Source organism: Molothrus aeneus, chromosome 9 (genome assembly GCF_037042795.1).
Source record: "Molothrus aeneus isolate 106 chromosome 9, BPBGC_Maene_1.0, whole genome shotgun sequence".
Lineage (NCBI taxonomy): Eukaryota > Metazoa > Chordata > Aves > Passeriformes > Icteridae > Molothrus > Molothrus aeneus.
The window spans coordinates 10801228-10828808 of record NC_089654.1 but is presented as its reverse complement, the minus strand read 5'-3'; the positions used below and the strand labels follow the sequence as shown (position 1 = coordinate 10828808).

Below are 27581 nucleotides of genomic sequence, written 5' to 3'. Positions count from 1 at the left end.
GCTGGCTTTCCTGTCTGTTTCTTCTGCAATAAGGAGAGGCCACAGAACCCTTTGGCAGTGGGTGCACTCCTTAGCCCTTGGCAGGTAAGTTCTTTCCCACAGGTATGTCCCAATCATGAGTGCGCCGCACTTTCTGCAGGGACCCTGTGCCTGCAGGGAGCATGGAAACCTGTGACAATTCCCTTTGTGCATGTGTGTGCTCACCTCCTGCCCACCTGCAGTTGTAGGGAAGTGCACTGACTGGCTGGACATGCAGGAGAGAGGGGTCGGTGGTGATGGCTTTGGTGGCAATAGCAGTCATTGGCACCCTCCTGGACGCTGCAGCAATGCTGCTCTGTAGCACTGAGCACAGTTGTGTATTCAGAGTTAGTGCAGAGTTAGTCAGCAGTAAAGCTGTCACACAGCCCCTGACTGCAGAGCAGCACCCGTTTGCTCAGGTGTGAAACCTGCTCGGGCTGGCAGCCCTGCCTGTTCTGTGTTAGAGAAACCAGGCCAGCCTTGCTCATGTGTGCACTGCATAGCATGAAATGTCAGCTCCTGGAGAGAGCAGCACCTGCACCCAGCACAGGTGTGTGAGGGGAAACCACTGCAAGGGGTAGAACCACATGGATCAGGGCCCTGGGGTATTTCCATCCTTCCCCAGGAAGCTGAATCTGCCCTGGCCAGCATGTCCCCAATGGGTGGGAGTGCATGGTGGGCAGATGAGCTTTTCCTTAGTGTGGCTATGGGCCCTATAGTGATTGCTCAGTGACTGCTAGAGCTCAGTCACACATAGCATTCCTTGCCAGGCCAGACCCGTTCCTGGGTAGGTGCCAGATGCAGGAATGTTTTCCCCTTGCCTGGCTCATTGTTCCTACACTGCTTCGCTAGAGAGTGGCCTGAGGGGCTGTTGGGCAGCCTCCCTGAGGATGCAGATCCAAGGGCAAAGCAAGCTCTTGCCCTTGTGAGGCAGCACAACAGTGCAGGTGTGTGGGGGCATGTGCCAGTGTTGCTGGCAGTGGGATGCCCCCATCATTGTGAGGATCCAGGATGGCAGAGTGGCACAGCCAAGTGAAGCCCTGCTCACACACGGGTGTGTCTGGGGAGGAAGGGCACCACGCTCAGTGCTGGCATCCAGCCAGCTGGGAGATGGGCAGTGAGCACCTGCCTGTGCTGCAGCAACAGTGCTCAGGCTGTGCTGCCAAACTACAGGTGGTGACAATGCTTCTGCCATTCACTGAGCACTCACCAGGACTGCCACACGGGCAGCACAGAGCTTTAGTCCATGTACAGCCTTGAATGCAGAGATTCTCACCAAAAGTTGCCAGAACACTTACAGATATGCACACATGCATAGACTTCTTTCTCCTCGTCCTGGAACACTTTGGACTTCATTCCCCACTTGTAGGCTTGTCTGTGGACTAAGTAGAAGCAGAAGGAGGCAGAGAAAGGGTGGAGAACTTCAGCATGGAATGCACAAACAATAACATGAGTGAGCCCAGGCCTCAGAGACAAGGCTATTGCTGGTAGCCACACGGCCAAAGCCTCATGCTGACCTCACAGACCAGGAGAGGCTCAGTGCACAAACTGTGAGGATGTGCCACCTTGGCAAGGGGACAGGCTCCCAGAGGTCAGCAAAAACAGCTGCTGCTCTGCCAGCTTTTCTCCAGCCCCTTTTGTCCACTCTGTCTGCTCACACAAAGCCAACACTTCTCCAAAAGGAATGGACTCATATCATTTTAAAAACACTTATTCTTTGAACATTTATTTTCCATTATTTCTATATATCTCACAAAATAAAAGGGGAACAAAAAAACCCATGGTGCAAGGTGGATCAACAGCAATGCCAGCCTGATCTGCCCCCTGAGCCAGCACCACAGCTTATGGCACACTGCAGGCAGAGCCACCCTGCTTCCTCCCAGGGCTTGGTACTGACATTCCTGAGCTGCACTGCTCAGCTTTTCCCAGCTAGAAAGGATTGACCACAGCTGGCTTTTTTTTTTTTTTTTGCCTCATTTTCTTTGGTATCAGCCTGAGACTTTTCCCACCCTCTGGTATTAATACTACACTGAGCTCCATATCAGAAGGAATGGTCTGGAGATGGTGCTGTAAGACACTTTAGCTTCTTGTGTTTGGAGTGTCAAACAGATCAATCATATTTGCACTAAGCAATGGAGCTGGGATATTACTGCTGCCTTTTTTTTTTCCCTGGTGAAAATTTTCCATTCCTTAGTTATACCAGGTAGCCCCAATGCAGCCTCAGATAAGCAGCTCTGTAAAGGCCACAGTTTGGCAGGTGGGACAGCAGCTAAATGGCAGCCAGTCAAAGGTGAATTTCTGGGCACTGAGGTGCCTTTCTGCTCTTTCTATTTCATATTTTTTATGCATACTGTTGATGCTTGTAGCAGGAGCTGTGCAGGCACTGCCCAAGCTTGGCTTGCCTCCTGGTGATATTAACTCAGGATCATAGAGTGGTTTGGGTTAGAAAAGACCTTTAAAGATCAGCTACTCCAAATAACATCCTGACCAAGCGCTATCTCTTTGGGATTCTATTGCTTTAAATTTTGTTTTTCAAAGGCAAAATACTTGTTAAATAAGGAAAAAGAAATAGCTGTAACACTGAAAAAATCTGAGCAGACTCTGCACAGTAGCTTGGCAACTCCTTCCCCCACAGTCCTCGAATTTCTTGTCCTCAGCAACATTGCCATTTTCATTTGTAACATTTCCTAGTTGAGAGTGACTTTTTTTTTCCTCTTTTTTTCCTTTTTTTCCTGTTTGACCTGCTTCATTTCTGAGGGCAGAAATAATACTGATCCTTCCAATTAAAAGCTCATTGTTGCCCTTTTGCCAGTTATAATAAGCAATCTCAGTCCCCAGTAACAATTACAGGTTATCTTCCATGCCTACACGTTTCTGCTGACAGGAACAATTTTGCCACTTGTCATCTTGAAAAGGCTGACTCATGTCTCTTGAGGGCAGCAGGGCAAGGGAGGTGATTCTGCCCCTCTACTTCGCTCTTTTGAGACCCCACCTGGAGCTCTGTGTCCAGCTCTGGGGTCCCAAACACAGGAATAACACAGACCTGGTGGAGCAGGTCCAGAGGAGGTCAAAGATGCTCAGAGGGCTGGAGCAGCCCTCCTGTGAGGACAGGCTGAGAGACCTGGGGTTATTCAGCCTGGAAAAGTGAAGGCTCCAGGGAGACCTTACACAATTTCCTGTGCCTAAAGAGAGAATTGGAGCAGGGCTTTCCACAAGGGCCTGTAGTGATAGGACAAGGGAGAATGGCTTTGAACTCAAAAGAAGTCAGGATCAGATTAGATGTAAGGAAGTAACTCTTCCCTACAAGGGTGGTGAGGCACTGAAACAGATTGCCCAGAGAATTTATGGATGCCTCATCCCTGGAAATGTTCCAGGCAAGGTTGGATGGGACTTTGAGCAACCTGGTCTAGTGGAAGGTGTCCCTGTCCAGTGCAGGGGTGTGGAACAAGAAAATCTTCAAGGTCTCTTCCAACTCAAACCATTCTGTGATTCTATGATAATAGAAAGTTGGTGTTTCTTGACTAAAGGATGACAAGTGAGCTGCCACCAGAAAGGCCAGAAATGCAATTTGTTTCAAAACTGTTACCTGACAGTTGTCTGACTTTTTATAGGAGGCTGTGTGTCGTGCCTGCTGCTGTAATCCACTTTGGGGGTTTGGTCTGTATATACCTAGCAATTCAACATCTGAGCAGGCCAGAGAGGCAGCAGATAGTGAAAACCTGTGTTGGAGGGGTGTTTTATCAGGCCTTTTGGGGCTACTGCCCACCTGTAGCATGACAGCAAAGGAAACAGGTATTAGGAAAAACAGTCAACTTAGGGTTTTATTTAGGCATGAGGGACCAAGTGTGGTCTCTGAAGATAGCTATGAGCTTTTTCAGTTGGGTTGTGCTTACTTTCAAGGTTGCTCAGTGGCACTTGGAGATTTAGAATGCATTTAGCACAGCAGAGTGTGAAAATCGCAGCCAGTCCGAGCCAAGGAGAGGTCAGTGTCCCTAGACAGGCTGTGTTAAGCACTCGGCCCTGTACACGCTCAATAAAGCTGTACTGCCAGGTCCCAGTCCCTGACACGAACGGTGTTGGACTATTGGCAGCACCCGCAGGCTGCGGCGGCTTTTCCTCGGTTCTGGACGGCCGGACGGTGCTGGCCGAGCGCCCTGGCGTGGGCCGGGCCTGGTGCTGCTCCAGCCTCAGTCTGCGTTCGCTGCCAAACGTTTGCCAAGTATCACATTCTACTCCCGCTTTGTTTACACACGGAAGCTGTAGGAGTATGATTAGCGGGGTTCGTGTGCTCGGCTGGCAGGTGCCTGCTGGGTGTCACCGCTCCGTGCCCCAAACTCATCCGCTCGCTGCAGCACCCACGCACTCGGGGTTAGCGTCCACCTCGCGCTGGGCGCCAGCGGGACCGGGATCGGTTTCACCCGGCGACACTGCCCTGGGCCCGGAGGCGGGGAGCGGGTGGGATACAGAGGGGATGCGGGTGGCCTGCGGGCCGGCGCCCCTGCCGTGCCTGCCCGGGCTGAGGGAGCCCCGGCGCGGCCCCTGCTCCAACGCCCCCTAGCAACTGCCTGGGCCCGCCTGCCTAGCAACCGCCCCGCGCCCGGCCTCCTGATTCGCCGGCCAGCCCCGGCCGGCCGTCGAATTCCTATTGGCTGAGAAGAGGGCAGAGGGCAGCGATTGGCTGCGGCGGCGGAGGGAAGAGGCGGGGCGGCCGGGCGGGGTTCGGGCGGAGCGGAACGGCCGCGGTGGCGTCGGCGGCCCGCAGGATTCCTTGGGCGCGTGGTGCGGAGGGATACGTTGGTCGGACGTAGGTGCGAGGGTCGGGCGGGGGCGGCGGAGGAGCGGGACGCGCTGCCGACGTGAGCACGGCGGGCGGGGACTCGGGTTCCGCCGGGCCGGGCCGGGCCGGGCCGGGCGGGAGGAGGGGGTGAGTCGGTGGCGTTCTCCGCCGTGAGAGGGAGAGCGAGCCGTGGGGTCCTGACGGGCACACGGCCTCCGCCAATGAGAAGGCAGGGCCGATGCGGACCCCGCGGCGATTGGCCGGCGGGCGGGAGGGGCGGGGCAGGCACGGTGTCCCGCCCCCCGCAAGGACACCCCCGCCTCCTCCGCGCAGGGCCGGCCCGGCATCATGGCCTCGGAGCTGGAGAGCCTCAACCCGGGGCAGCGCATCATGACCTTCCGCCCCACCATGGAGGAGTTCCGCGACTTCAGCCGCTACATCGCCTACGTGGAGTCGCAGGGCGCCCACCGCGCCGGCCTGGCCAAGGTGCGACACTCCCTCTCCCCTCGGGCGGAGGCCGCGCCGCCGGCCCCGGGCCGCGCACCGGCCGCCTCCGCCCTTTGTTTACGCCGCGGCGCCGGTGGGGCGGGCGCGCCCCGGCCGGGGCTCGGCCCGAGTTCCCCGAGTTTGACGCTGTCCCCGGCCGCGGCCGCCGCTCCCGGCCCGTGTGTCCCCGCAGATCGTGCCGCCTAAGGAATGGAAGCCGCGGCAGTGCTACGATGACATCGACGAGCTCGTCATCCCCGCGCCCATCCAGCAGGTGGTGACGGGGCAGTCCGGGCTCTTCACGCAGTACAACATCCAGAAGAAGGCCATGACGGTCCGCGAGTTCCGCAGGATCGCCAACAGTGACAAGTACGGCCGGTCCCGAGCACATAGAGTTAGGGAATGGTTTGGGTTGGAAGGAGCATTAAATACCACCCGGTTCCCCACCTTGTCAGGGGCCGGGACTCTTTCCTCAAGTACAGGTTGCTGAGGGTCCCATCCAAGCAGGCTTTGAACACTTGTAGGGATAGAGCATCTGCAGCTCCCCCCAGGGACCAGGTCCTCGTTATGGTCTGGGATCAGCAGTGTGAGCATCATGCCCCAGGCAGTTGAGGTTGCTTGTGCAGCTGTGTGCATGGGGACCTTTGTCACCTGTGCAGCAAGATGGTGTGTAATGGCAGCAGAACTTTTTGTTTGTGCTGTGGGCTTCTGTCTGTCTCCAGTAGCTAGATCATTGAAATACTTACTAAGTAGTGGAGAAAGGAATGTTCATGACATAAAAAAGGAGATGAAGATCACTTGAAAAGGAATTGAAGCAAAAAAGCCTTTGCAGTAACTAGAAATAGCATTGGAATTGCCAGCTGCCGTCAGTCCATCAAGGCTTGTTTTAGCTTTCAAAAGCAGTACAGACCAGATATTTTAGAGTTGTGTTTAATAGAATAATTTGATGAAAGTTACTGTTTTACGTTATATATGTAACTGTCTGGAATCTATGTATATAGACACACATTAAATAGGTGTTAAGACTAAATTTGGCCCCCCAGAGCTACATATAGTCCAGTATATGTTTAGCAGGGAATGAGCATCAAGAGCAGGTATTTTGCTGGTAAACAGAGCATGTTTAACCATGGTGAGTCTGTGCACGTTTGCTGGTTTCACAGTGGCAGAAAACTTTGGGTTTGTTTGAGGTTTTTTTTTAAGTTGTTCTTTGTATCATTTCTGGTTTTGACTGTGTTGTTGCTTCTAAGTAGCTAGGTAGAAGGTGAAATTGTTCTGACCCAAGAAAAGTGTGCAAAGCAAAAGTGAAAGTAAATTGAGAAATGGGGAAAGTAATTTTCTTCTGATACTTCCGTTCCAAAGTGTAACAGAAACAGAGCCGTGGCTGCTATCACATATTAGGTATTTTTATTGTAGCTTTCTGTTCTTTCAGTCGAGGAAAACATTGGCTCAGACTTGTCAAATATCAGACTGCAAAGTCTTTAGTATCCTTCTTGTTTTTTTCAGGTACTGCACCCCTCGGTACACAGACTTTGAAGACCTTGAACGAAAATACTGGAAGAACCTTACGTTCAATGCCCCCATCTACGGGGCTGACGTTAATGGCACGCTCTACGACAAGGTAAGGAAACTGTTCTGGTTTTCAGGTAACAGTTATCCTGGTACATTGCATTCCATAAATACTAATGTGGCATTTGACTCTTACCTTTTGGAACAAGTTAATGATAGTCTTAGCATAGTTTGAGCTTCTGGAGTAGGCAGCTGACAGAGGAAGCATTCTAAGGGACCTCTGCTAGCACTTCAGTGTGGGGGAGCAAAAACCACCATTGCCCAAGCACTGCTTTGTCCTGAAAGGCATATGAGAGTTGGAAGGGCAGACCAGTGGATACATGCTGCTTTGGTATCCACTGGTGTATGTATTTTTGTGGGGCAGCTCTATAGCCATTAGGTGGTAGGATGATAACTGTCCAAAGACAATTTTCATTCTGCTTGCTTGTCTCCTAAATTCTCATGATTTTTTCTTTTAAAAGATATTTGGAATGAAAAGTGGTTTTGTTAAAGAGGGTTCAGACATCAGTTCAAACTCAAACAACATCAGCTATTGTTCTCTGCTCTCTTAAGTCTGTAGCTTCATGATTATTTCTCCTTTGTAATCATTACTTTGACTGGTATTTTTTTCCTCTCCTTAAAGGCCAGTAAGCAATCACTGTGCAAGCCACCATGCAGAACTTTAGGTTTAGGTGAACTAGCTCGCAGCTTGAGCTGTGTCATTCTGTGATGTGCTGTTTCAAAGTATCTGTTAAGCTTTTGCAAAGTGTCATCTCAGCTGTGTGATTCTGTCCTTTGTAATCCTTGTTTGACATGAGGCTTGTGTTTTTCAGCATGTAGATGCATGGAATATTGGCAGATTGAACACAATCCTGGATATTGTGGAGAATGAAAGTGGCATAACCATTGAAGGAGTAAATACTCCTTACCTATATTTTGGCATGTGGAAAACTTCCTTTGCTTGGCACACCGAGGACATGGATCTCTACAGTATTAATTACTTGCATTTTGGGGAACCCAAGTCATGGTAAGATTTTTTAAGGAATCTTCTACATGTAGAAAATCAGTACCATAAAATATTGGAGTCAGTCACAAAGCTAAGAGCTCACTAAAATAATTATCAGTTTTCCAGCCTTGCACTGCAGTTCTCTGTGATGACAAGAACACGTAAGGAGCTGCAGAGCAGTACATGTCCTCAGTAGAATTTGTTTGGTAACCTTCTAGAAGGGTCTGGTTGCTGTCCTGATGTAGGGAGTTCTTCTGAATTACAGTATGGATGCTGTCTGCTGTGGTAGGGCCAAAACTTGGCCAACTTGCTTATCATTTCCCAATGAGGCTCTAAATGACCATACAGAGGTATGGTCACACAGGCACTGGGGGAACAGACAGTTTTTAATAGACTTTGAACTGTAGCTGTTTATCATATATCTAAATATCAGGCTAGTGGATGTCACTGGGTGGTTTGTCCAGTGTCTGAGCTTTCTTAATTCTTTTTAGGGGAGGCTCCTGAGTTTCTCTGTACCATGGGTTGCATTTTAAGAGTGAATCATGCCCTTCTGTTCACAAATGAATTTTCCAAGCAACTTCAACAATTGTTTCCACAGTACTTTTGTTGGAAATTAGTATTTTTGGCTGCCTTTTATTACAAATTTGAAGAAGCAAATAATAACTAGCACAATGTGACCCATGAACAACCCCATGCAGTGGCAGTAGCAGAGAAACATGAAACAGAATAGTTCAGTCTGTTGAACTATTTGGCCATTGCTTCTTCTACAGTAGTACTTGGAAGAAGTGAGCTTTGCTAGTATCTTTGATTAATTTAGCAAGGAATCTGTTCAGAATATAGCACTGTATTCCAGAGTGAAAGCAAACTAAGTGGGTTGATTTATTTATTGTAGTCATACCAGCCAGGGGTTTTGTGGCACCCATTAAAAGGTGTGTACAGGGAGAGATGTGGATCTAAAGAGCACTCCATGAGTTGTGCTTGTGTTAAGGATGTGGCACCTGACCTAGTCCCATCTTTGTGTGAGCAGCTGAAAGAGGTGATTCCATTTTCTCTCTTGCCCTGTGTTCCTCCTTGCACTGAGTATACTGAGGTTACACTGCTGTGAAATGAGACAGTTCAGGAAGTGCTCTTCCCTTTCTTGTTGCAATTCATGTTTTGCTGCACAGATCTGCTAATTATGTACATCAGACTTTTTACTTCCTTGATTGCTTGAGTGGAAGTTGTTAAAAGAAACGGTCAGCTTTTGCATGTTGATTTTTCTTGGGATAGAAAGGTAAAAGTCCTCAATGAAGATTTTTAGGTTTACATCAAACTTTGAAAAAGACAAGTGTAGAGATAGAGAATTTTTTTTTTTAAAGTAATTCACATCTTGATGACTGATTACAATTTCCAGTCAGACTTTGAGATTTTGTTGTTGTCACTTGAACTTAACAGACTTGTTCTTACAACTGCAGGTACTCCATCCCTCCAGAGCATGGGAAAAGGCTGGAGAGACTTGCAAAAGGTAATCGGCAGTTCATGTCCTGCCTTTTTCTAAAGATGGGATGGACAGCTGCAGTGGGTTTCTGCTGTTTTAGAGAGCATCGGTTGGCATGACTGCACTAATAATTTGCCTTTTAGAATATAGATTACATTACTTCTGAATGTTTGCTTACAGGATACACACAAGAGAAATTGTCACATTACAAATAATGAACTTGTGGTCTGTCTGACCTTAAATAAGAAAATCCTTAGCTATAGATTATTAAAACTGGAAAGTTATCGGCAAGAGAGGATCCTTCTATTTGAAACCTTTTTTATGTTCTTTCAAACTGGCAGCTGTTAAAAAATAAATCTTAGGGATTTGTAATTTTTCTTCAGCATGCAAACCTAGCACGCTTCAAATAAGATGATCCATATTTGTAGGGAAAAAGTGTCTGTACAGTAATTTTTCATAAAACTGCTGAAAAATAAGTGTAGTTTGAGCACAATTGTAACATCTCTCCTTGTCTTTATTTTAAACAGGTTTTTTCCCAGGAAGCGCCCAAAGCTGTGAAGCATTTCTCCGTCACAAGATGACTCTCATCTCTCCATCAATTCTGAAGAAATACGGAATTCCATTTGATAAGGTGTAGAAAAGTAATCGTGGTTATACCAGCTTGATCAAGAGATTCCTGCAGCCTTGTCTTGCTTCTGACAGCAGCCAGTAGCAGATGCTTAGAGAGGAAAATAGAAACAGGCAGGGTATAAGGCAATCCTTCCTATTGTACTTCCATTTGTCTGGCAGTTGGGGCCTGAAGGAGTTTGAGACCGAAAAATCTGTCAAGGGCTCCTAAAAACAAAAACTTAAGTTTCTGTGATTTTTTTTTTTTTATTTTTTTAACTTAAAACTAAACATTATCTCCCGTGTTAGATTCACTTCACTGTTTAGATGTGTATTCAGTGAAGTGAGATTTTTCTTCTTTTGTTTCCACTTTTCCCCTGTTAATTTTGTTTGTTGCAATCTGCTTCCTCAATAGAAAATAAGGCTTGCCCCCTATTAACTTTTAATTACCTTCGTAACTTTATAGGTCTCCTCACTTTCTCATGTAACAACCTGCCATTCCCCTTCCCACACAGAGATATTAAAGATGTAGTCTTTGAGGTCTTATTCAGAAACACTGTATCATCTGCCTGGGCAGCTGAAGGATTTTGTTGTCATAAGCCTTTACAAGGGGGAAATGTTGAAGAGCCAGCAGTGGAAGGCTGACTGAGACTTGTACCCTAATGTGAACAGCAAAAAAAACCAACAATAAATTTTCAAGTTCTGTGTGGATAGAAATTCACTCCAGCTTAGATACTGTTCAGCCAAACCTGTAGCTGATACAGATAAGTATCTTTATGAACTTCATATAGCTGGTGACAGAGTATTTGCATGTATAACCATTCCTGTGCTAAATTGACCAGTTGTGTTGTGTGTTAGTAAAAAAACTGTTGAGCATGGCTTTTCAGTAAACAGATATTTAACATAAGTAGCAAAATAGTGAAGGTCAGTAGCAAGTCTGTCCATTGCAGAAGGGAGCTCCAGCCACCATCTGTGAGTTGGATTTTTGGGTGTGCTGCAGAGAGGGCTACAGGAGCTCCTTTTAATCATATTCACCAAGTACCTTCTTAAACTCTGAGTAACACTGTGATGTCTCAATTGTCTTCTAGGTGACACAGGAGGCTGGAGAGTTCATGATAACCTTTCCTTATAGCTATCATGCTGGCTTTAACCACGGCTTTAACTGTGCTGAATCTACCAACTTTGCTACTCTTCGGTGGATTGAGTACGGGAAGCAGTCGGTGCTGGTGAGTGGTCTGTTGCCATCATTAAGCCCCCACTGCTTGTTTTAGGAGAGTGGTTTGAAGCCTTTTAAGATGTGATGGATGTCTGCTTTCTCATAAAGTAGCAACATCCAGGCAGAGTCCTGCTTAGTGCCTGGTGTCAACCATGGATAGCATGTAACACGTTTTGTAACTTTGCAACTTTCAGTAAGTTTCTGCAGCTCATGCGAGGCTTCAGAGAAAAGCATGGAACTGCTTCTCTGTCCAGATGTGAAAGAATATGCATGTTGGGCAGAGCTCATCAGTACTTTTCTCCAGTATTTTAACCATTATTTATTGACTGTTTACCCTGGAATGCGGCTTTGGTAACTTAAATAACTTATCAAAATAAGTATCTTGGCTGAACCTTTAAAGTGAGTAGTGTTACATCCCTGTAGAGGTGCCTTTCAGACAAGGTTTTCATTTCCAGAAGCTACATTGAAGTGAATGCTTTGAAGCACTAGTTGTAACCATGCCTAGGGGGAGGGAACCTCTACTGTTCTGGGTAGGCCCAGAGTTTGTGTGGCTCTGATTTTGTCATTATAGTCTTTGGTTTTGTGACCTGTTTCTATATGAGCTGATTTTAAAACACTCAGCTTCTATCAGCAACTGTGTAAAAAGACTGATGAGCTTTCTGTCTGGTTGTTGTGATAACATCTGGTTTTCTGTTTCATGTTTTTTGCTGGCTTTTCTGCCATTTTTAGTAACCTAATATATGCCCTTTTGATTTCCTGGGAAAGATTCTTGAGAATTCTGAGGCTCAATTACATGTGAGTGTGGGATCTTTTTCCTTAAACTCTTGAAAGCAAAATGCTAGAGAAATGCAGAGTAGAATTGTTGAGTATTTGGCCTTACCTTATTATTTTCTGTGGCTTCAGTGCTCCTGTCGGAAGGACATGGTGAAGATCTCCATGGATGTGTTTGTGAGGAAGTACCAGCCAGATCGTTACAAGCTTTGGAAAGCTGGGAAGGACGTGACTGTCATTGACCATGCTCTTCCAACCCCAGAGGCAGCAGAGTTCCTTAAAGGGGATCTCATGCAAAAAGTCAAGAGTGGGAAACAGTGTGCTGAGGAGATGGAAACAGAAGAGATGTGTAAAGAGGAGGTGGATGGGGATGAGACAAAAAGGTACAGCTTTATATAGTCCTCTGCTTTTCTCATGGATTCTTGGAATTTGAACCCCGTTGCAATTAAATGTTTGCCATTCTGATAGAACAGTGAAAGCTAGCAATAATCTTTTTTCCTGGAAGAAACAGGATTTACTCTTAATAGATTTTTACTGTTTAAGTCCACATTAATAGATAGTCTGTGGTAAGCAGGAAATACACCAGCTAGGAAGGTAGTTCTTCATCTTGGGACAGACTTTCAAAGCCTGGCCTGGCAGTGTGTACCCTGCACTGACAGGACAGTAGAAAAATGGGTTGTATTGAGATCATGGGACAGTACTTGCTTGCAAATTCTGGTACAATCACTGCTGCAAGCTGTGGTATTGGTGTGCAGTTCTTGGTTGCTGAAGGTTAATCATCTTACATTTTGCAGTTAAATCTTCATTGGTCAGTGCCAGCTACTGTTCCTAAAGCTGCCTTTAGTGGTGAATGTTTTTGTTCTTTGGTTTGATTTGTTTGGGGTTTTGTTTGGAGGGGTTTTTTTTGTTTATGGTAAAGAGTGCCTGGCTAGAGACAGCTGCCTTAATACATGATTAGCATGCTGAGAAGTCATCTTTAGGGATTACTGATTTTTCTTCTGTAAAGGCAAAGAAAACACTTCAGAATAATTTGAAAACTATTTGGCTTTCCAGAGGCTGTCTCATAAAACACTGGTCCAAACCAGACTGTGTTTTATGCATTCACACAGAAATGTAACACGTTTATGTGTTTGCTAACCTGACATAGGGATTTGTCTTCTGCAGCATCCCCAAGCACCGCATAGGAACAAAAAGGCACAGAGTCTGCCTGGAAGTGCCTCAGGAGGTGAGTGAGAGTGAGGCCTTCCCTAAGGAGGAGCTGAGCTCCACACAGTATGAAGCGGACATGGCAGAGCCTCGTGAGAGGCCCACGAGTGAATTTGTGCAGCAAGGTGAACAAAGGCTCAAACTTCCAGGTAATTGTGTGCCTTATATAGTGCTTGTCTGGGGCACTCTTCAATATGATCCTAGTTGATAGGATGCTTTTGTGTCCAAAAAAGCAGAACTGGTTTGTCAGAGCCATTGGTAGCACCTCAGAAGTTTACTGTTATAAGACTTGAAATATTACCATTTCCTAGTTTTTTATTTTTACTCTTTATTTTGCCTGCCTGCATACAGAAATTTATGGGATGCCTCAGCAGTCTAAGCTCCTTTTTATCTCTCTAGAGCAATGTGACCTGTTTATAGGAATTGCTTAGTAAAACATATGCACACTTCCTGGTAGTGTGGGTCTGGTTTGCTTTATAGGTGTGTTACTTGTAATTTTGTAATAAGTAGGCTGGAAAAAATTCTTGTAGGTTGTAATGGATGAGTTATCCTTGCTATTGGGGGAGGAGCAAGAGGTATGTGGAACAACACAAGAACAGGGAAAACGTTTCTGATGCCCCCTCTTGTGTTTTGTTTTCCAGCCCCCTCTTGTGTTTGGTTGTGGGTTTTTTTTGTTTGCAGCTTGTATTTAATAATCTTTTATTGGGTTGTGGGTTTGTTTTTCTTTTTCTAGTAAGTCTTCCATGAATGTTTGTAGTCACTTACACACAGCAGCATATGGCCAGGAGTTGGGCTGTTTTAACTACATACACGTCTGTATAAAGGATCATCTGTGTTTATTTGCACTCACTGTCTGCTGCTTTGTTTTATATACCCTAGTTCTTGTGATGGGAGAGGCAATGGGCAGATGCTTTTATTCTCTCTCTGACTAAGCAATGTATGACTTTATAGGTGTTTGAATTAATCATCTACTCTTTATATGATGTGCTGTTGCTTTTTTGTTTGTAGTAGTTTGCTTTTCTGTTTGGCTTTGTGCAAATAGTTGCACAAATGTCCTCTTTCTGCTCAGACTTCAGAAAAAGTCAGTCTGTCTCTTCTTCCAGATCATGTGAACTCGGCCAAATTTGAAGAATTGAAACCAGTGAAGCTTGAGGAAGAAGAACAAGAAGCAGCCGCACTGGATCTCTCCATTTCACATGCTTCAAATTCCACTTCAGTGTTGCCAGCTTCAAAGCAGAGTGCTACATCCAGTGTTCAGTCCAGCTCACCTTCCTACTCTTCTGACTCGGAATCGTGTGATGTGTTGGCGAAGCGAACGGTTCCAGGGCCAGCCGGGGTGTTCACAGTGCACAGCTATGCCAAGGGCGATGCCAGCGGCTCCGACAGCGAACACACCTCAGGGAGGAAAGCCACTGCCAGCTCCAGTGTCAGTGAGCAAGAACTGACAGAGGTATGAGAGGCAAAAGAACTGAAAGCTGGGGGGCTGTAATTCCATGATCAGGAATTTGCTGTGACAAAACTTCCTATCTGTGCAGATGACAATTTCATCCCACTGGTGCATAGAAGGTTGCAGCTCTGGGTTTTGCTAAACACACAAGAATTCAGATGAAAGCCTTGTATACTTAGCCCTTCAAGTAAGCAAGGAGATCACCTGTCTTGAGAACTTCTCTAAACTATTTAAGTGCTGTAATGGAAAGGATAGCTTAATGTTTTTGACATGGTAGTGTTACAGAATGATTGAGGTCCTTTTGTACTAAGAGACACCTGTTTGTACCTAAAATGAATCTGGTTTGTTCCAGCCTTTATTGCAAGCACATTCATGAGATGAGGGGTTTTTAGTATAAAATTGCATGCATAGATACATCTCTGTGTCCTTTTAAAAGAGGTGAAAGGATACAGCAAAAATATTGGTTGGGAGAATGAAAATCTGAGTGTTAAAAAGCTGCCAATGAATGTTTTTTTAAACAGCCTAAGAGAAGAGTTAGAATCTTATCTGGTAGTGTCTTTCCAATATTTGGTTTTCCTGTTTAAATCTGTGTTTGGAGAATGGGAGGCCAGTAATGACTTCTGAGAAGTCAAAAATTACACCAAAGGAACAGCAGATAGACTAATCTTGATAATTAAGCTGAAACTGAAGAGAGTTGTCATGGCTATTTAAACTGAAGATATTCTGTTGCAGATGCTGATGTCGCCATCACATGCTTGGTACAGGGAAAAGGTGAAATTTTGAATGGGTGTTGATTGTTTTCCCCAGAGGGGTGTACTTGGAAACAAATTTTCCATTAGGTGGTAACTGTGAATGCTAAGTTCAGTATTTCTTAGAAGTCTTGTATGCAACTCTGTGTAAGAGAACAGAGGTCATGATTATTATGCTCTCTTCTGGCTTCATGTATGAAAAGAAGATATTTAAACATATGTAGGATGTATTTAATCCAAGATTCACTTCTTTTTAAAAGAATAACAGATTTTAAAAAAGGTAGGCTGTTACCTAGAGGGAGACTTTCTGGACTGTTGAAATCATTACCTTTACTGACCTGCTTGTCAGGTTAGTAGTAATTTTGTCAGTGTGTCACTTGTTTTTGTATGGGGCTAAGGGAAGAGGAAATAGCTGTTCTTGCAATCTCCTTCTTCCAGTCTGTCTGGTAAGACGTGAAGGCAATTAATAAGCAGAAATAATTAAAGTGTCCTTCATTTAAAATTACCCTTTTAGTTTGACATGTCTATGAGCTCAGTATTTTTCCTATTTTATTTTATTTTTACTTTTAAATTTGGAACATTTTAAGATGCACAAACTGAGGTTTCTCCAGAATTCATGAGACTTCTTATCATGGCTCTTTTAAATTGAACCATCCAACTTGTCTTTCTTTGTTTCTGTCTTTTACATGATTCTTTAAAGAAACAGACGTGCATGAAAAGCTACACTGGGACCTGTGAAAAGTGTCCATTCTACTGACTCAACAGAACTAGTACAGCTCTGTCCAGTTTTTCATAGCAAAAGTGCTCTGAGCACTTTGAAAAAGAGTTTAGAGCTGAAGTTACTTTGGAAGCATGTGTGCATTTTGAAGTAGTTTCTCTAAGTTCAAAGTAAATTCCTTCCAGATTGGTGTCAAAAGGGCACGTGCTAACTGACAGCTGAATTCCTTTCCTGGTCCAGGTGGGAAAGGAGTACTTAAGCTCCTTGAAGGAGAGTAAGAAGTCCAAGGGCCGTCGCCAGCCATTGAGCAAACTCCCCCGTCATCACCCGCTCCTGGTCAAAGACTGCATCAGTGATGATGGTAAGTAAAGCCTTGTGCTCCTTGGGAAATTGGAGAGGGTCTCAGATTCTGTGGGCAGTGTGGGATATTCTAGTAAGTAACTGGTGATAAACAGGAGTCAGCAAGTGACAGCTCTGCCTCCTAGACAAGGTGCATATCTCATTGTATCATTTAACTTTTCTCTCAAATGGTGTCATCTTTCTTTCCTGTATTTTCTTTGGAAATCAAAATTAAACCAGTACCAGAGACTGTTGCCTAACTGCATCCGCCTTAGAATATTCCAGTCACTGATGTAAATTTTCAGGATTTTAAAAACAACTGTAATGCCAAATTCTTTGGTGGATGACTTTAATTTTGATGTAGATGTAATTTGGAGCTGGTTCTGCCCTGTTGCTTGATTAGTAGAAGCCTCTTAGAAAGGAGACTGAGTTACTGGTTTCCATCACCCTTCTGTCAGTTGCATTCTGGCAGTCTTTCTTTCATCTCCATTCATAGCTTCTTGCCTTATTTAGTTTCATTTACAAGAAGAACATCTATAAAAGGTCATATAGTCACTGAGTGAATGCTCTCTTATCACAGAGGCATCAGAGCAGCTAACTCCTGAAGAAGAGGCTGAGGAGACAGAAGCATGGGCCAAGCCACTGAGCCAGCTGTGGCAGAATCGGCCGCCAAACTTTGAGGCTGAGAAAGAATACAATCGCAGCATGGCACAGCAGCCCCCATACTGTGCTGTGTGTATGCTTTTCCAGGCATATCAGGTATGAAACCAAGACTCTTCATGCTGTCACAGAGGTAACAGAGTAGGTGCTGCTGTGGTACATAGTTTCAAATATGTGGGTTTGCATATTGCCAGTTAATAAAAGCTGTATCAATGTTGCAGTCTTCCCCAGGAGCTGTTCCAGGAGAGCACAAGGGGGTGGGTGAACATCCTCAGACCTGTGATGGGCCCCTGTGGGTCCCCAGGGCTCGCTCAGCTGTTCAGCAGAAGCTTTTGTGTTTTGTGGCTTTTGCTCAAACCACAGAATGGAGCTTAAATGTTGCTGGAGCTGACTATAAAATCTGACTTCTATAAAAGCTGACTTCTCCTTTCCAGACTGACTCCTTCACTTCTAAAATGTTTTTAAGAAAACACTTTAGGTCCTCTCATAGTACATGGTCTTTGATGAGCTGGCAAGGATGAAAAACTTTTACTTAAAAGAATTTAGGGATGTGTTTGTAGATGGTATGGATTGAAAGCTGTCTGGTCTTGGAGCACATCCATGACAGTAGCATGGGATGGGGTGCAGAAGTCTTTTGTCATGCTAAATAAATGTGCAGGCAAGAGTCCCTCAATTAATTGTTTTTATATACCTAAGATAAATAATTTTAAGGTAGCTTGAATAGTTGTCTGCATGTTTGACCTGCAACTTTGAGGTAGATTGACCCTTCCCATACGCTAAGCATATTTGATTTGTGATGACTCTATAGTTGTGTTGGCACTAGAAATATGTTCACCACAGTTTTGGAAATAAAGACCTCACATTTTTGTTGCAGATTTATATTTCATATAGTTCCTAATTTTAATGAAAACCACAGACCGTAGTTTCTGTTCAGTCTTGCTATTTCTATATGAGAGTAAGTTCTTAGGAATGGAAATACTACTTAGGATCTGTATGGTACATGAGGATTTTACTAGTGCTGAAAGGTATAAAGTTAACAATTTGAGGACAGTTGAAGTTCCCTGAAGATCTTTTTTGTAAGTTGCTGTTGAGCAGAAAACTCTTAGCTGTAGATTTTCAAATGTCTGTCTACAGCAGGCAGTGGAGCAGAAACTCTTCCAAGATTTGAACTGTGGTTAGAGTCTTTGTTCCAACTTCAGAAAGTTTATAGCAACTCTGGAAACTCACTTCAGTTACTCATTCAAATAAAAAATTGGCACAGAATGCCAGACAAGTATGCACTTTCCTTGGGAAGAAGAAGAGTATCTGCTGCTTGGGGGGGAAAAAACTTGTTATTTTCTTAAATTTTGTTATAGATTTCTCTCAGTCATTTTGTCTTTTGCTTGACATGCAACGTAAGTTTAAATCAGTAAGTTTTACAGAATTAGACTAAACAAGACTTGTAGAAAAAATGTCAATTTCCTTCCAACTATGAGCATTACCTGGACTTTTTCTCCCTAGCTTTTGAAGCACTGAAGGAGAGACAGTGCAGATTCATTTTGCTACCGTGATTTCTGCTAAAAGTAATTTTAAAAGATTAGGCAAGTTACTTTTGTGATAGCCTAAAAAGGTACAAAAGGTGGTTTGAACATTTTTTCAAAGAGAAAAATTAATTTCTGTTTAACTGTTCAGAGGAGTAGCTTTAATGGAAATACACATCTGTGAATTTTGTATGTCTTAGCTGTTTGATTTGACATTGATTTAGAGGAATAAATTATGAAAGATTAGCCTGAAAGTCTCCTGAGCTGTATATTGCATTTTCAGTCTGTTTATTTCCCAGGAACAAATTAGTTTTAAAGCCCATTGGACTTATTCAAAATTACACTGGGAAAAAGTAACGGGGATTGTAGTAGGTGTCTATTTGTGTGTTGGTAATCTTTCCATATTGAGGTAAGATAAGTGTACACTGATGGATAGCAGTATTGTGATCCTCTGTATTACAGGGGGAATATGCAGAAGAGGTGTTGCCTGTAGAGCATGAGGTGAGCTTGGTGATTCTACCTCTTCTGTCAGAAAAAAAGCACTTTGATGTGTATATTGTTGCTCGTTAGAGGGATGCAATTCAGACTTTCAGTGTAGCATTAAGTAGGGTAGAAATTAATTTCATTCTGAAGCCACAGCAGCTAAGAATTTTATAAATATAACTATAAATAGTAATAATTAGTTATAAATGTAACTCTATTTTCACCTAACCTACCAACTCTATGATCTTTCAGTACCTTCATTTTTTCTTTAAACTGGATATATGTATGAAATAATGTGTGAGCAAAGATAATGTGAGACCATTTTACTTGTAAAATTTAAATTCCCTACCCATCCCTCACAGGCAGAATGTGAAGGCAGCAGTCAAAACTCTGGAGTAACTCCAGCTGCTGCAGATGGGAAGGTCCGAACTAAACCCCTGATTCCTGAAATGTGCTTTACTGCAACTGGCTGCAGCACTGACCTCAATCTTTCAACTCCCTACCTGGAGGAAGATGGAACCAGCGTACTCATCACCTGCAAGAACTGCCATGTCTGTGTTCATGCAAGTGAGTGCATCCAGATGTTGCCCTAAGCCCTGGTGTTCTCCATACTGAGCCTGTACATCATAGCAGGCTTCTGCCAGTTGACCTAATGTACAAATAGACCAAGTTCAGCCCTTAGCAGAGGAGTATATACTTAGTTGTTGCCCGGTGGGGTAGGCAGTTGGCTGCTTGGGTGGCTTCAAATACACAGCATCATCCTGGGGCTTATTGATTTTAATTCCTGCTCTATTTCTGGGCCCAAGGGAAATGGGTTTGAGTTTAAATAAACTCTTAAATGAGATGTGTCTGTTCTAGGTTGTTATGGTGTATCCCCTGACAAGGCCACTGAAGACTGGATGTGCTCCCGGTGTACAGAAAATGCGTTAGAAGAGGTAAAGTTTTTCACAGATTGAGTCTGGTACATCTGGGAACTTGACTGCAAAGTTAGTTCACATAGTGTTGTGGGTGTTGGTTTATTTAATTATCCTGTGAAAAGAACACAATTTAGACAATGTTTAGGAGCCAGTCTCTTGTGTTTTGGTACTTTTAAACCATAATGTTATCCTTTTAACTAATGCAAAGTTGCTGAGCTCAGAGGGAAGATGTTCTGCATGAATGTGGGAATAGCTCCATCGTCTGTCTGAGTTTATGGTAGCTACTATTTCTAAGCCAGAAAATAACTTGTGCTAATAACTAGGCAGGTATGCACATGTGAAGAAAGCAAGAAGAATGGGATTCCCTCAGACAGCTACATAGGCTCTAGGTCAGTGGAATGGGTCAGCCTTTCGATCATTATTTCCTCATGTTTGTTCCAGATCTTATTGCACATCCTGAAAGGATATAGGGTGTTGCAGATGTAAAAGGAACCCGTAACAAAAAAGTTGGCCCTTCAGTAGTAGGTTCTGCTTGCTTTCAACAGAATTGGAGTCTATAGTTGTTGCCCTAAGGGCAGCAACTTTTGAGAGTTGAGGAGCTGATCTGTACAACATTGTTAGTTCTCTTCTGACAGCAGAATAATTTTCTTCCTCTGGATGTGCATTTTGAGGTGGAAGTTCTGCAGCAAGTGTTGTACACTAGCTAATGCTTTCTTCTTTACTCCAGGACTGCTGTTTGTGTTCCTTACGAGGAGGAGCACTGCAGAGAGCCAATGATGACAAGTGAGTATTCCAGATTTTTTTGATTTTAAGGAGAGGCTCAGTTCCTAGGTATCTGAGGGTAAGTTGGTAAACTGCATTTGGTGTAACAGAGTGACCAACAGCACCCATCACACTTTGTGTGTTCATTGCGTTCTCACACAGCACTTTTTACCTCTTTAGGTAATGCCTGGTTCTCATTCTGTTGATAGCAGCTGTGAATTGCTTTGCATTTGATAGTGCAGAGCTGTAATATGCAGAGGTATAACCTACCACATAAAAATAAGGTTTCAAATGAATTAGCGTCTCTCAGTACCTTCCCTATGGAGGATTTTCATTTTCCATCTTATTTGTGGTTACAGTAATCACAAAGGGCAACCATAGTTTTAAGCAGCACAACATTAAAATTCAAGGTACCTCTACAGCAACATGTGTATACAGCTGCCTGTCCTGTGTCCTTTGGGTGGATCATTAAAGTTATTTGAATGCAACATAGCAGTGGGGCAGACTCGTAGCACCATGGAATAACTGAAACTTGGCCACGCAGCCTTTTATCATGCAGGAGTCACTGAGTTGCTTTCCTGTTAAACCTTTTAGGAGTAGATTTTAAGTATGAAGAAATCTTAGGCTTGCCCTACATGTGACCTGTTAGTAGCAGTAGGAAGATTACACTGATCAAACTCAGAGGTTATTTATTGTGGTTTATATGGCAAACTTGAACAGAACTGTATTTACTTTAACTCCAAAGCATCTTCTGTTTGCCCAGTGCATATTAATTTCTTTTTCCTCTCTTTTGCCCTGACAGGTGGGTTCATGTGATGTGTGCTGTGGCTGTACTGGAGGCAAAATTTGTGAACATTGCAGAGCGGAGTCCTGTAGATGTTGGCAAAATCCCCCTGCAACGTTTCAGACTGGTAAGGATCACCTGTGCTGCATCAGTGGTGTCTCTAGTCCATTCAGAATCTGAGGGGTTTTGCTTATCCCATCAAACCCAAGTCATCTTGGTATCAGTCTCCAGACTGAACTGTATAAGCTGCTCAACTCTGTGTATGAGAGATGGCAGATATTCCTACTGCCATTTTTTAAAATTTTTCCTTGTTCTAGTATTTGTCTGTTCACATGAAGATCCAGCAAAAGGGTTTTCAGTATGTGGCAGGTAACATGCTTGTTTTTCTCCTCCCTAGTATTCAATTTGCTTAGTTGACTGCTTTCAAGCACTGAGATGCTTCAGGATATGTGAGGCATTCCTATAATGGGTGAAGGTCTTCACAGGAAAGCAACTGTACTTAACTCTTTTAACATCTCAGTGTTGAGGGGAAAATGACTCTGCTGTGCATATGCATTGCAGATAACATTCTTTTCCTACGACTCCCCTCAGGCCCAACTGAGTTGTTACAGAATTTTAACTGTTTGTACTGTGGTCATTTCCCATTATTCTAATCTTGTTGCTTGTATTTATGTAACTTTTTAGTCAAGAGCTGAAAGTCCCTATTGAGTTGGAGCATTGCAAGCTGATCTAATCTAAGATCTGTTACTGGCATCCTTGGGTTGCATGCTTTGTTCATGTTGAGCTGGTAGATATTTAATTTACGTTTTTCTTCTATTGCATTACTTTACTTTTATGAATTATTGTCTTGTCATAAACTAAAACTGGTAGCTGCCTGCTTCTGTTTAGTCAGAAAACAGCAAATGGCACAGCTATTCTATGATAAGCTGTTAGCTAGCCCTTGGTATGTGGTAAAACCTAGTACCAACCAATAATCTCTAGTTTTCTGTCCACAGAAATGCATCTTCTGCAAGAAAAGGAGAAAGAGAATTGCAGGTTGCTGTGTACAGTGTTCACATGGTCGGTGTCCCACATCCTTTCATGTCAGCTGTGCCCAAGCAGCAGGAGTCATGATGCAGCCTGATGACTGGCCATTTGTTGTCTTCATTACCTGCTTCAGGCATAAGACTCCATCTCAGGCTGAGGTGTGTAGGTGTGTTATTCCCAAGATTTGAACTGCAGTGTCTTGGAGGCACTGAGAAGTTTTTGATTGTGTGATTATTTTGAAACTTCATTGAAGGTTTGGCTGTCTCACAGTAGATAATGTAATCTAACAGTGTTTGTCTTGGATTCTGATCTCAACCTTGCTGCTACTCTGATCTTAGGTGCTTTATTGTACTTTGGTTTGCAGACCAATTTGGAAGCATCACATCCCTCCTGTGACTGTTGTAGTGAGAAACACTGTGGTTCTTGATATGCAGGAGTTAGTGCTGGTACTCCAGCAGTCTGCATGAGTCATCACAGAATTTCACATTTAAGTGATTGATTCGTTTCTAAAGTTGCCATGCAGCCTTTTTAACCAAAACCACAACAATCTGTTAGAGAATGTTTTCTGTAAGGGCCTTCCATTGCTCTGAAGAATGAGAACCTAATTTGCTAAGTAAATTAAGGACAGTAGCACATAACAGATAAGACTTTAGGTATTTAACATTCCGGAGGAAGAACTTCTCTAAAAATGTTGCTGATCATGGCTGAAGTAGAGCAGCTCACCTGAACTAAAATGTTTTGCTTTGTTGTCTACCAGCACTGCAGCCATGGTCTTCAACACGTTTGTTATTGAATCATTGTATAAGTGATTTTTCTCTTCTCAGCGAGCCAAGGCTGCACTCCAGGATCTGTCCCCTGGACAGATAGTCATCAGTAAGCACAAGAATGGTCGCTTCTACCAATGTGAAGTAGTCAGCCTTGCAAAGGAGACTTTCTACGAGGTCAACTTTGATGATGGCTCCTTCAGTGATAACCTGTACCCAGAGGACATTGTGGTATGTTGTGGTATAGGACACATGGTATGAGTCAATTCGTGCTTCTGTAGAGGATCAGGGGATCTGATAATTGTTCCCTGGCTCCTGTAGTGGCTGAGCTGTGCTGCAGGATGGCCTTAGGGATGTTACCTGAGAGTGACTTAACTGAGGCCATACAGGGACAGGTATAACAGGGAGTGCAGCTAATCTCTGGCTGCTTAGCATGGTAGGTCTGAAGGAAAACTTGCTGATGCTTGCATGCCATTCCCACATCAAATACTTTGAAGTTACCACTGTTGGGATTTAAATGCAGATGACATAAATAGATGTCTCTCAGCTAGTTCTCCATCTCCTAAAATGGAGAATTGTTGGGGTGGTGTGCAGTGTAACCCCTTGGTGGTTTGCTGAATCTTCACATAAAGAAGCTGCTTACCTTCCTTGTCTCTCCCATCTTCTCTCTTTCTTCTAGAGTCGAGATTGTCTTCAGTTAGGTCCCCCTGCTGAAGGGGAAGTCGTGCAGGTGAGATGGACAGACGGACAAGTTTATGGAGCAAAGTTTGTCGCATCACACGCTATCCAGATGTACCAGGTATAAAATTGCTGTCTAAAAACTCATCACTCAGAACAAGCCAATCATGTTAACAGGGTTGCTGTAGGGGTGTCATGCTTGAACACTCCAGGGTAACTTACTTTCACTGTGTTAGCAATGACAGATGCTGGCAACAGTTGCTGGAAGTGATTGCTTGCAGCTTTATGTTCCTCTGGCTACCTACTTGAAAGTGTCCACTTCTGAAAACTGCTGGTCTGCAATTCTTCATCAGACTCTTTCTGTAATTTAAACTACTTAAAATAAGTTTATTTTGCTTTTATTTTTCTTTTGGTGAGAGTGCACCGTGCCTTTCATGCTTCGAAAGGGATGAATATTCAGGCTGTATTAAAGTGAACAGGCAGACTGTCTTGTCAGATGTTAAAAGAATGTCCCAAGACTTGCTAGACTGTTACTGTCATGAGATTATTGAGGTTTTGATTCAAGTCTCTTCCAGTGTGCATAGCTGCATATGTGTCTTATAAATTTCAAGTGGTAGAAGATTATATCACAAGAGAGCTCTGTAGGGAGAAGGCAACTTCTAGGGAGCTGTGGCAGGGTTCTAACTTGAGACTTCTGACAGAACAACTTCTGGTTCTATTCTAGGTGGAATTTGAAGATGGTTCACAGCTGATGGTGAAAAGGGATGATGTATACACTCTTGAAGAGGAGCTTCCTAAGAGAGTGAAGTCAAGGCTGGTAGGTAAACAGGGTGCAAATTCTACTAAAGAAGTAAAATTTGTTTTAATTTGTGCTTGAACAGCAACCTGAGCATGTGGCAGCAGCAGCAAAATACAATCTGGTGCTCTCCTTAATCATTGCAAAGCTAAGTAGTTGATCAGGCTACAAAAACAAAGTTCTGTCTCACTCGGGAGAGAATTTCTCCTTCTGCAGGGGTGTGAGTTTGTATCACAAAGTCACAGACTGAGAGAGCATGCCTTTTCATACTTGTATTCGTAAGTTCTATTGTGTACTTCCCTTTCAAAGAATGGCCAAGTTCTTTCATTTACCCTCTGTTCTGAGAAGCTCTTAGTAGTGTTGCATCAAAAGAGCTGGCTGTTTCTTGACACTGTAAAATAATTCAGGTGGGAAAGGACCTCTGCAAGTCTCCAGACACCTGTTCCAAACAGGGGTAATTTTCAGAAAGGATTGTTCAGGGGTGTCTCCAATTAAGTTTTGATTATCACTAAGGGTGGAGATTCCACGCTCTGTTTTACCCCACTGCTTCACACTTCCCACTACAAAAGTTGTAGTTACAAACAGCACACTGGGGTGTCATGCTTTACAGCACAAACACGCACACCCTGATGCAGATCTGTTGGCAGGCTCACATACTATTAGAGGCTTAAGAAAGAATGTATTGTAGCTGAATTCTGTGACCAGGTGTTTAAACATGCCTGCTCCATAAAGCAGAAATTGTACTAGATTATTTGAAATTTGGAACAGCTGACTGTTTATTACTCTGAGAAGTGATTGTGAATTTAAATTAAGTGCTCTGTTACATTTGAAACTTGAGATTCTTTAGATCTCTAATTACAGTTCACTTAAACCTATCCCCAGACTTGTAAATCCAGTTTTCTTAAATATTTTTCTTTTTGTGTTTAGTCAGTTTTTGAAGAAAGCTGCATGTTCCCATGTGTCTTGGCTTGGAGGATGTGGAGACAGGGATTTCATCTGTGCTCTAATGACTAATTCTTTTTCTCTTAGTCCATTGCTTCAGATATGCGCTTCACAGAGATCTTCGAAGAGAAGGAGGTCAGTCAAGAGAGGAAGAGACAAAGAGTGATCAATTCACGCTACCGTGAAGATTATATCGAACCTGCCTTGTACCGGGCCATCATGGAGTAAAATAAACACTGCCTGTGGCAGAGGAAGAAGATGCCCACCTCCCCCAAGGATTTAAATGTTCCAGTACAACAGGCCATATTTGGATGCTTTGAATCCAGGGCTTCTTCTGGGGTTTTGTTCTTTTATATTTTAAGGAAGCTAAAAGGCTGATGCTCTGCAGTAGCTGTAAGGCAGCTGTTGTATAGTGAAAGAGATCCCATTTGCTGAAGCTGATGCCTGCAGACTGCTGGTCTGAAGTTGGGTCCTTACCAAATAAGCCAGCTTGGGGATGTTGCTTTCATCTTGTTGAGCAGTCTTGCTTTTTATTTAGAGACAATTTGGACAGGTGGCAAACTCTTTGGGGAGTTGTTGCCAGGAATCCTGGCAGCTGCAGAATAGTGTGGTCTATTGTTTTAACTGAATAATGTTCCTGAATTTAGGAGTCTCCCTGGTGACCACACCTGGGCTTGAGCAGGCAGTATTACTGGTGCTGGAAATGGAACCTCTTTTATATTTATATCCTTTTTTTTTGTCGCAAGCAGCTTCAGTCTCTTGTTTCTCAGCACCTCCTTTCTGAGGTTGAGCTGTAGGCTGTTCAAATCTGAACAGACTGGAGGTGCTTGTGTGAACAGGTGAAATGTGAAATTGAATCCTGTAGGACAAATTATTTAACCTTCCATTTAATATTTTTGTTCTGATAGTGCTTTTGACTTACTTAATCATAAGTTTAATTGTTAATAGTATGTGCCTCAGAACCAGTGAAATCTCTCTGGAGCCTTGTGAAGTGCAGCCTTCTAACAAGAATAGGTGTTCAGCTCCCAATAGACATTCAGCTCCCAAAGAGTTTGTTTTGAGTTTCTCTAAGGCAATATGACTATAAAGGGACAGTCCTAACTCTCCCTTCTTGAGATCCAAGCATCACAATGTTGGGGATGACAGGGCAGCGGTATCTGAAGCAGTGCTGCTCTGGAACAGCACTGTCTATCATGTGTCCACGGGCTTTTGCTTGCAGCAGCTAATACTGGGTCTGAGACAGGTGAAGTGTGCACTGAGCTGTGTGTTCTGACTGAAAGGCTGTGCAATGCTCTTCTGAAGCAGGAGTGCTGCCGTGTTGCTGTCTGGCAAAGGTTACTGTAGCATTTTTATCCAGTATTAGGACACATCTCAGTTGTGGTGGAGAGAATTTGCTAGCCCAGCCATAGGAGGCTGAGTTGAGCTGGGTAGTAGGTGTACCTGGAAGATGTGCCAACTTGCTCCTAATAATTTAAGCATTAACACACCGCAGTAGGAGCAGTGTAAATACATGTTCCCTTCCTGTTCTGTAGGAAAGGGATTTTAGGCTGTGGAGCAATTGGCCACCTTCTTTTTGCATGGAATGATGGGGTGGATTTTCCTACTGGAGAAAATCATGATTGTGTGTTCTCCAGAAACTGTTCAAGAGGAGAATTTTCTAATGAAACAGACCTAATGCATCCCTGCTTCTATAGGGACATGGCAATGTGTCTGCAAAGTCTGGATTTGTAACTTTTTTCCTTTTGTTACATAGGAACGCTATAAACCAAACCCTTCTGAAACCCCGGTGCATCAATTTGTGATTAGCAATAAAATGTAGTATTGAGTAGTGATACAACTCTTGATCAGAAAAGAAATAAACTGCAACTTTTATACAGAAAATCTTTAG

The 27581-nt window shown here is 43.8% G+C and overlaps 1 protein-coding gene across 2 annotated transcripts; it reads left to right on the top strand.

The window, feature by feature from the left end:
* Positions 1-4742: 4742 nt before the first annotated feature.
* KDM4A (lysine demethylase 4A) lies at positions 4743-27566 on the top strand. 2 transcript variants are annotated; one of them, XM_066555524.1, is made up of 22 exons: positions 4743-4826; positions 5129-5281; positions 5475-5650; positions 6785-6899; positions 7660-7853; positions 9287-9336; positions 9837-9940; positions 11004-11141; positions 12035-12285; positions 13067-13257; positions 14212-14558; positions 16263-16383; positions 16942-17120; positions 19387-19591; positions 19883-19959; positions 20669-20724; positions 21506-21614; positions 22483-22671; positions 23338-23508; positions 23957-24076; positions 24680-24772; positions 25781-27566. In XM_066555524.1, exons 2-22 carry the CDS (start codon positions 5144-5146, stop codon positions 25919-25921), a joined length of 3165 nt encoding a protein of 1054 aa, XP_066411621.1. In that variant the 5' UTR covers positions 4743-4826; positions 5129-5143; the 3' UTR covers positions 25922-27566. The 2 variants fall into 2 exon arrangements, with proteins under 2 accessions (XP_066411621.1, XP_066411622.1); XM_066555525.1 differs by having other exon boundaries at positions 4748-4822.
* The last annotated feature ends 15 nt before the right edge of the window (positions 27567-27581 follow it).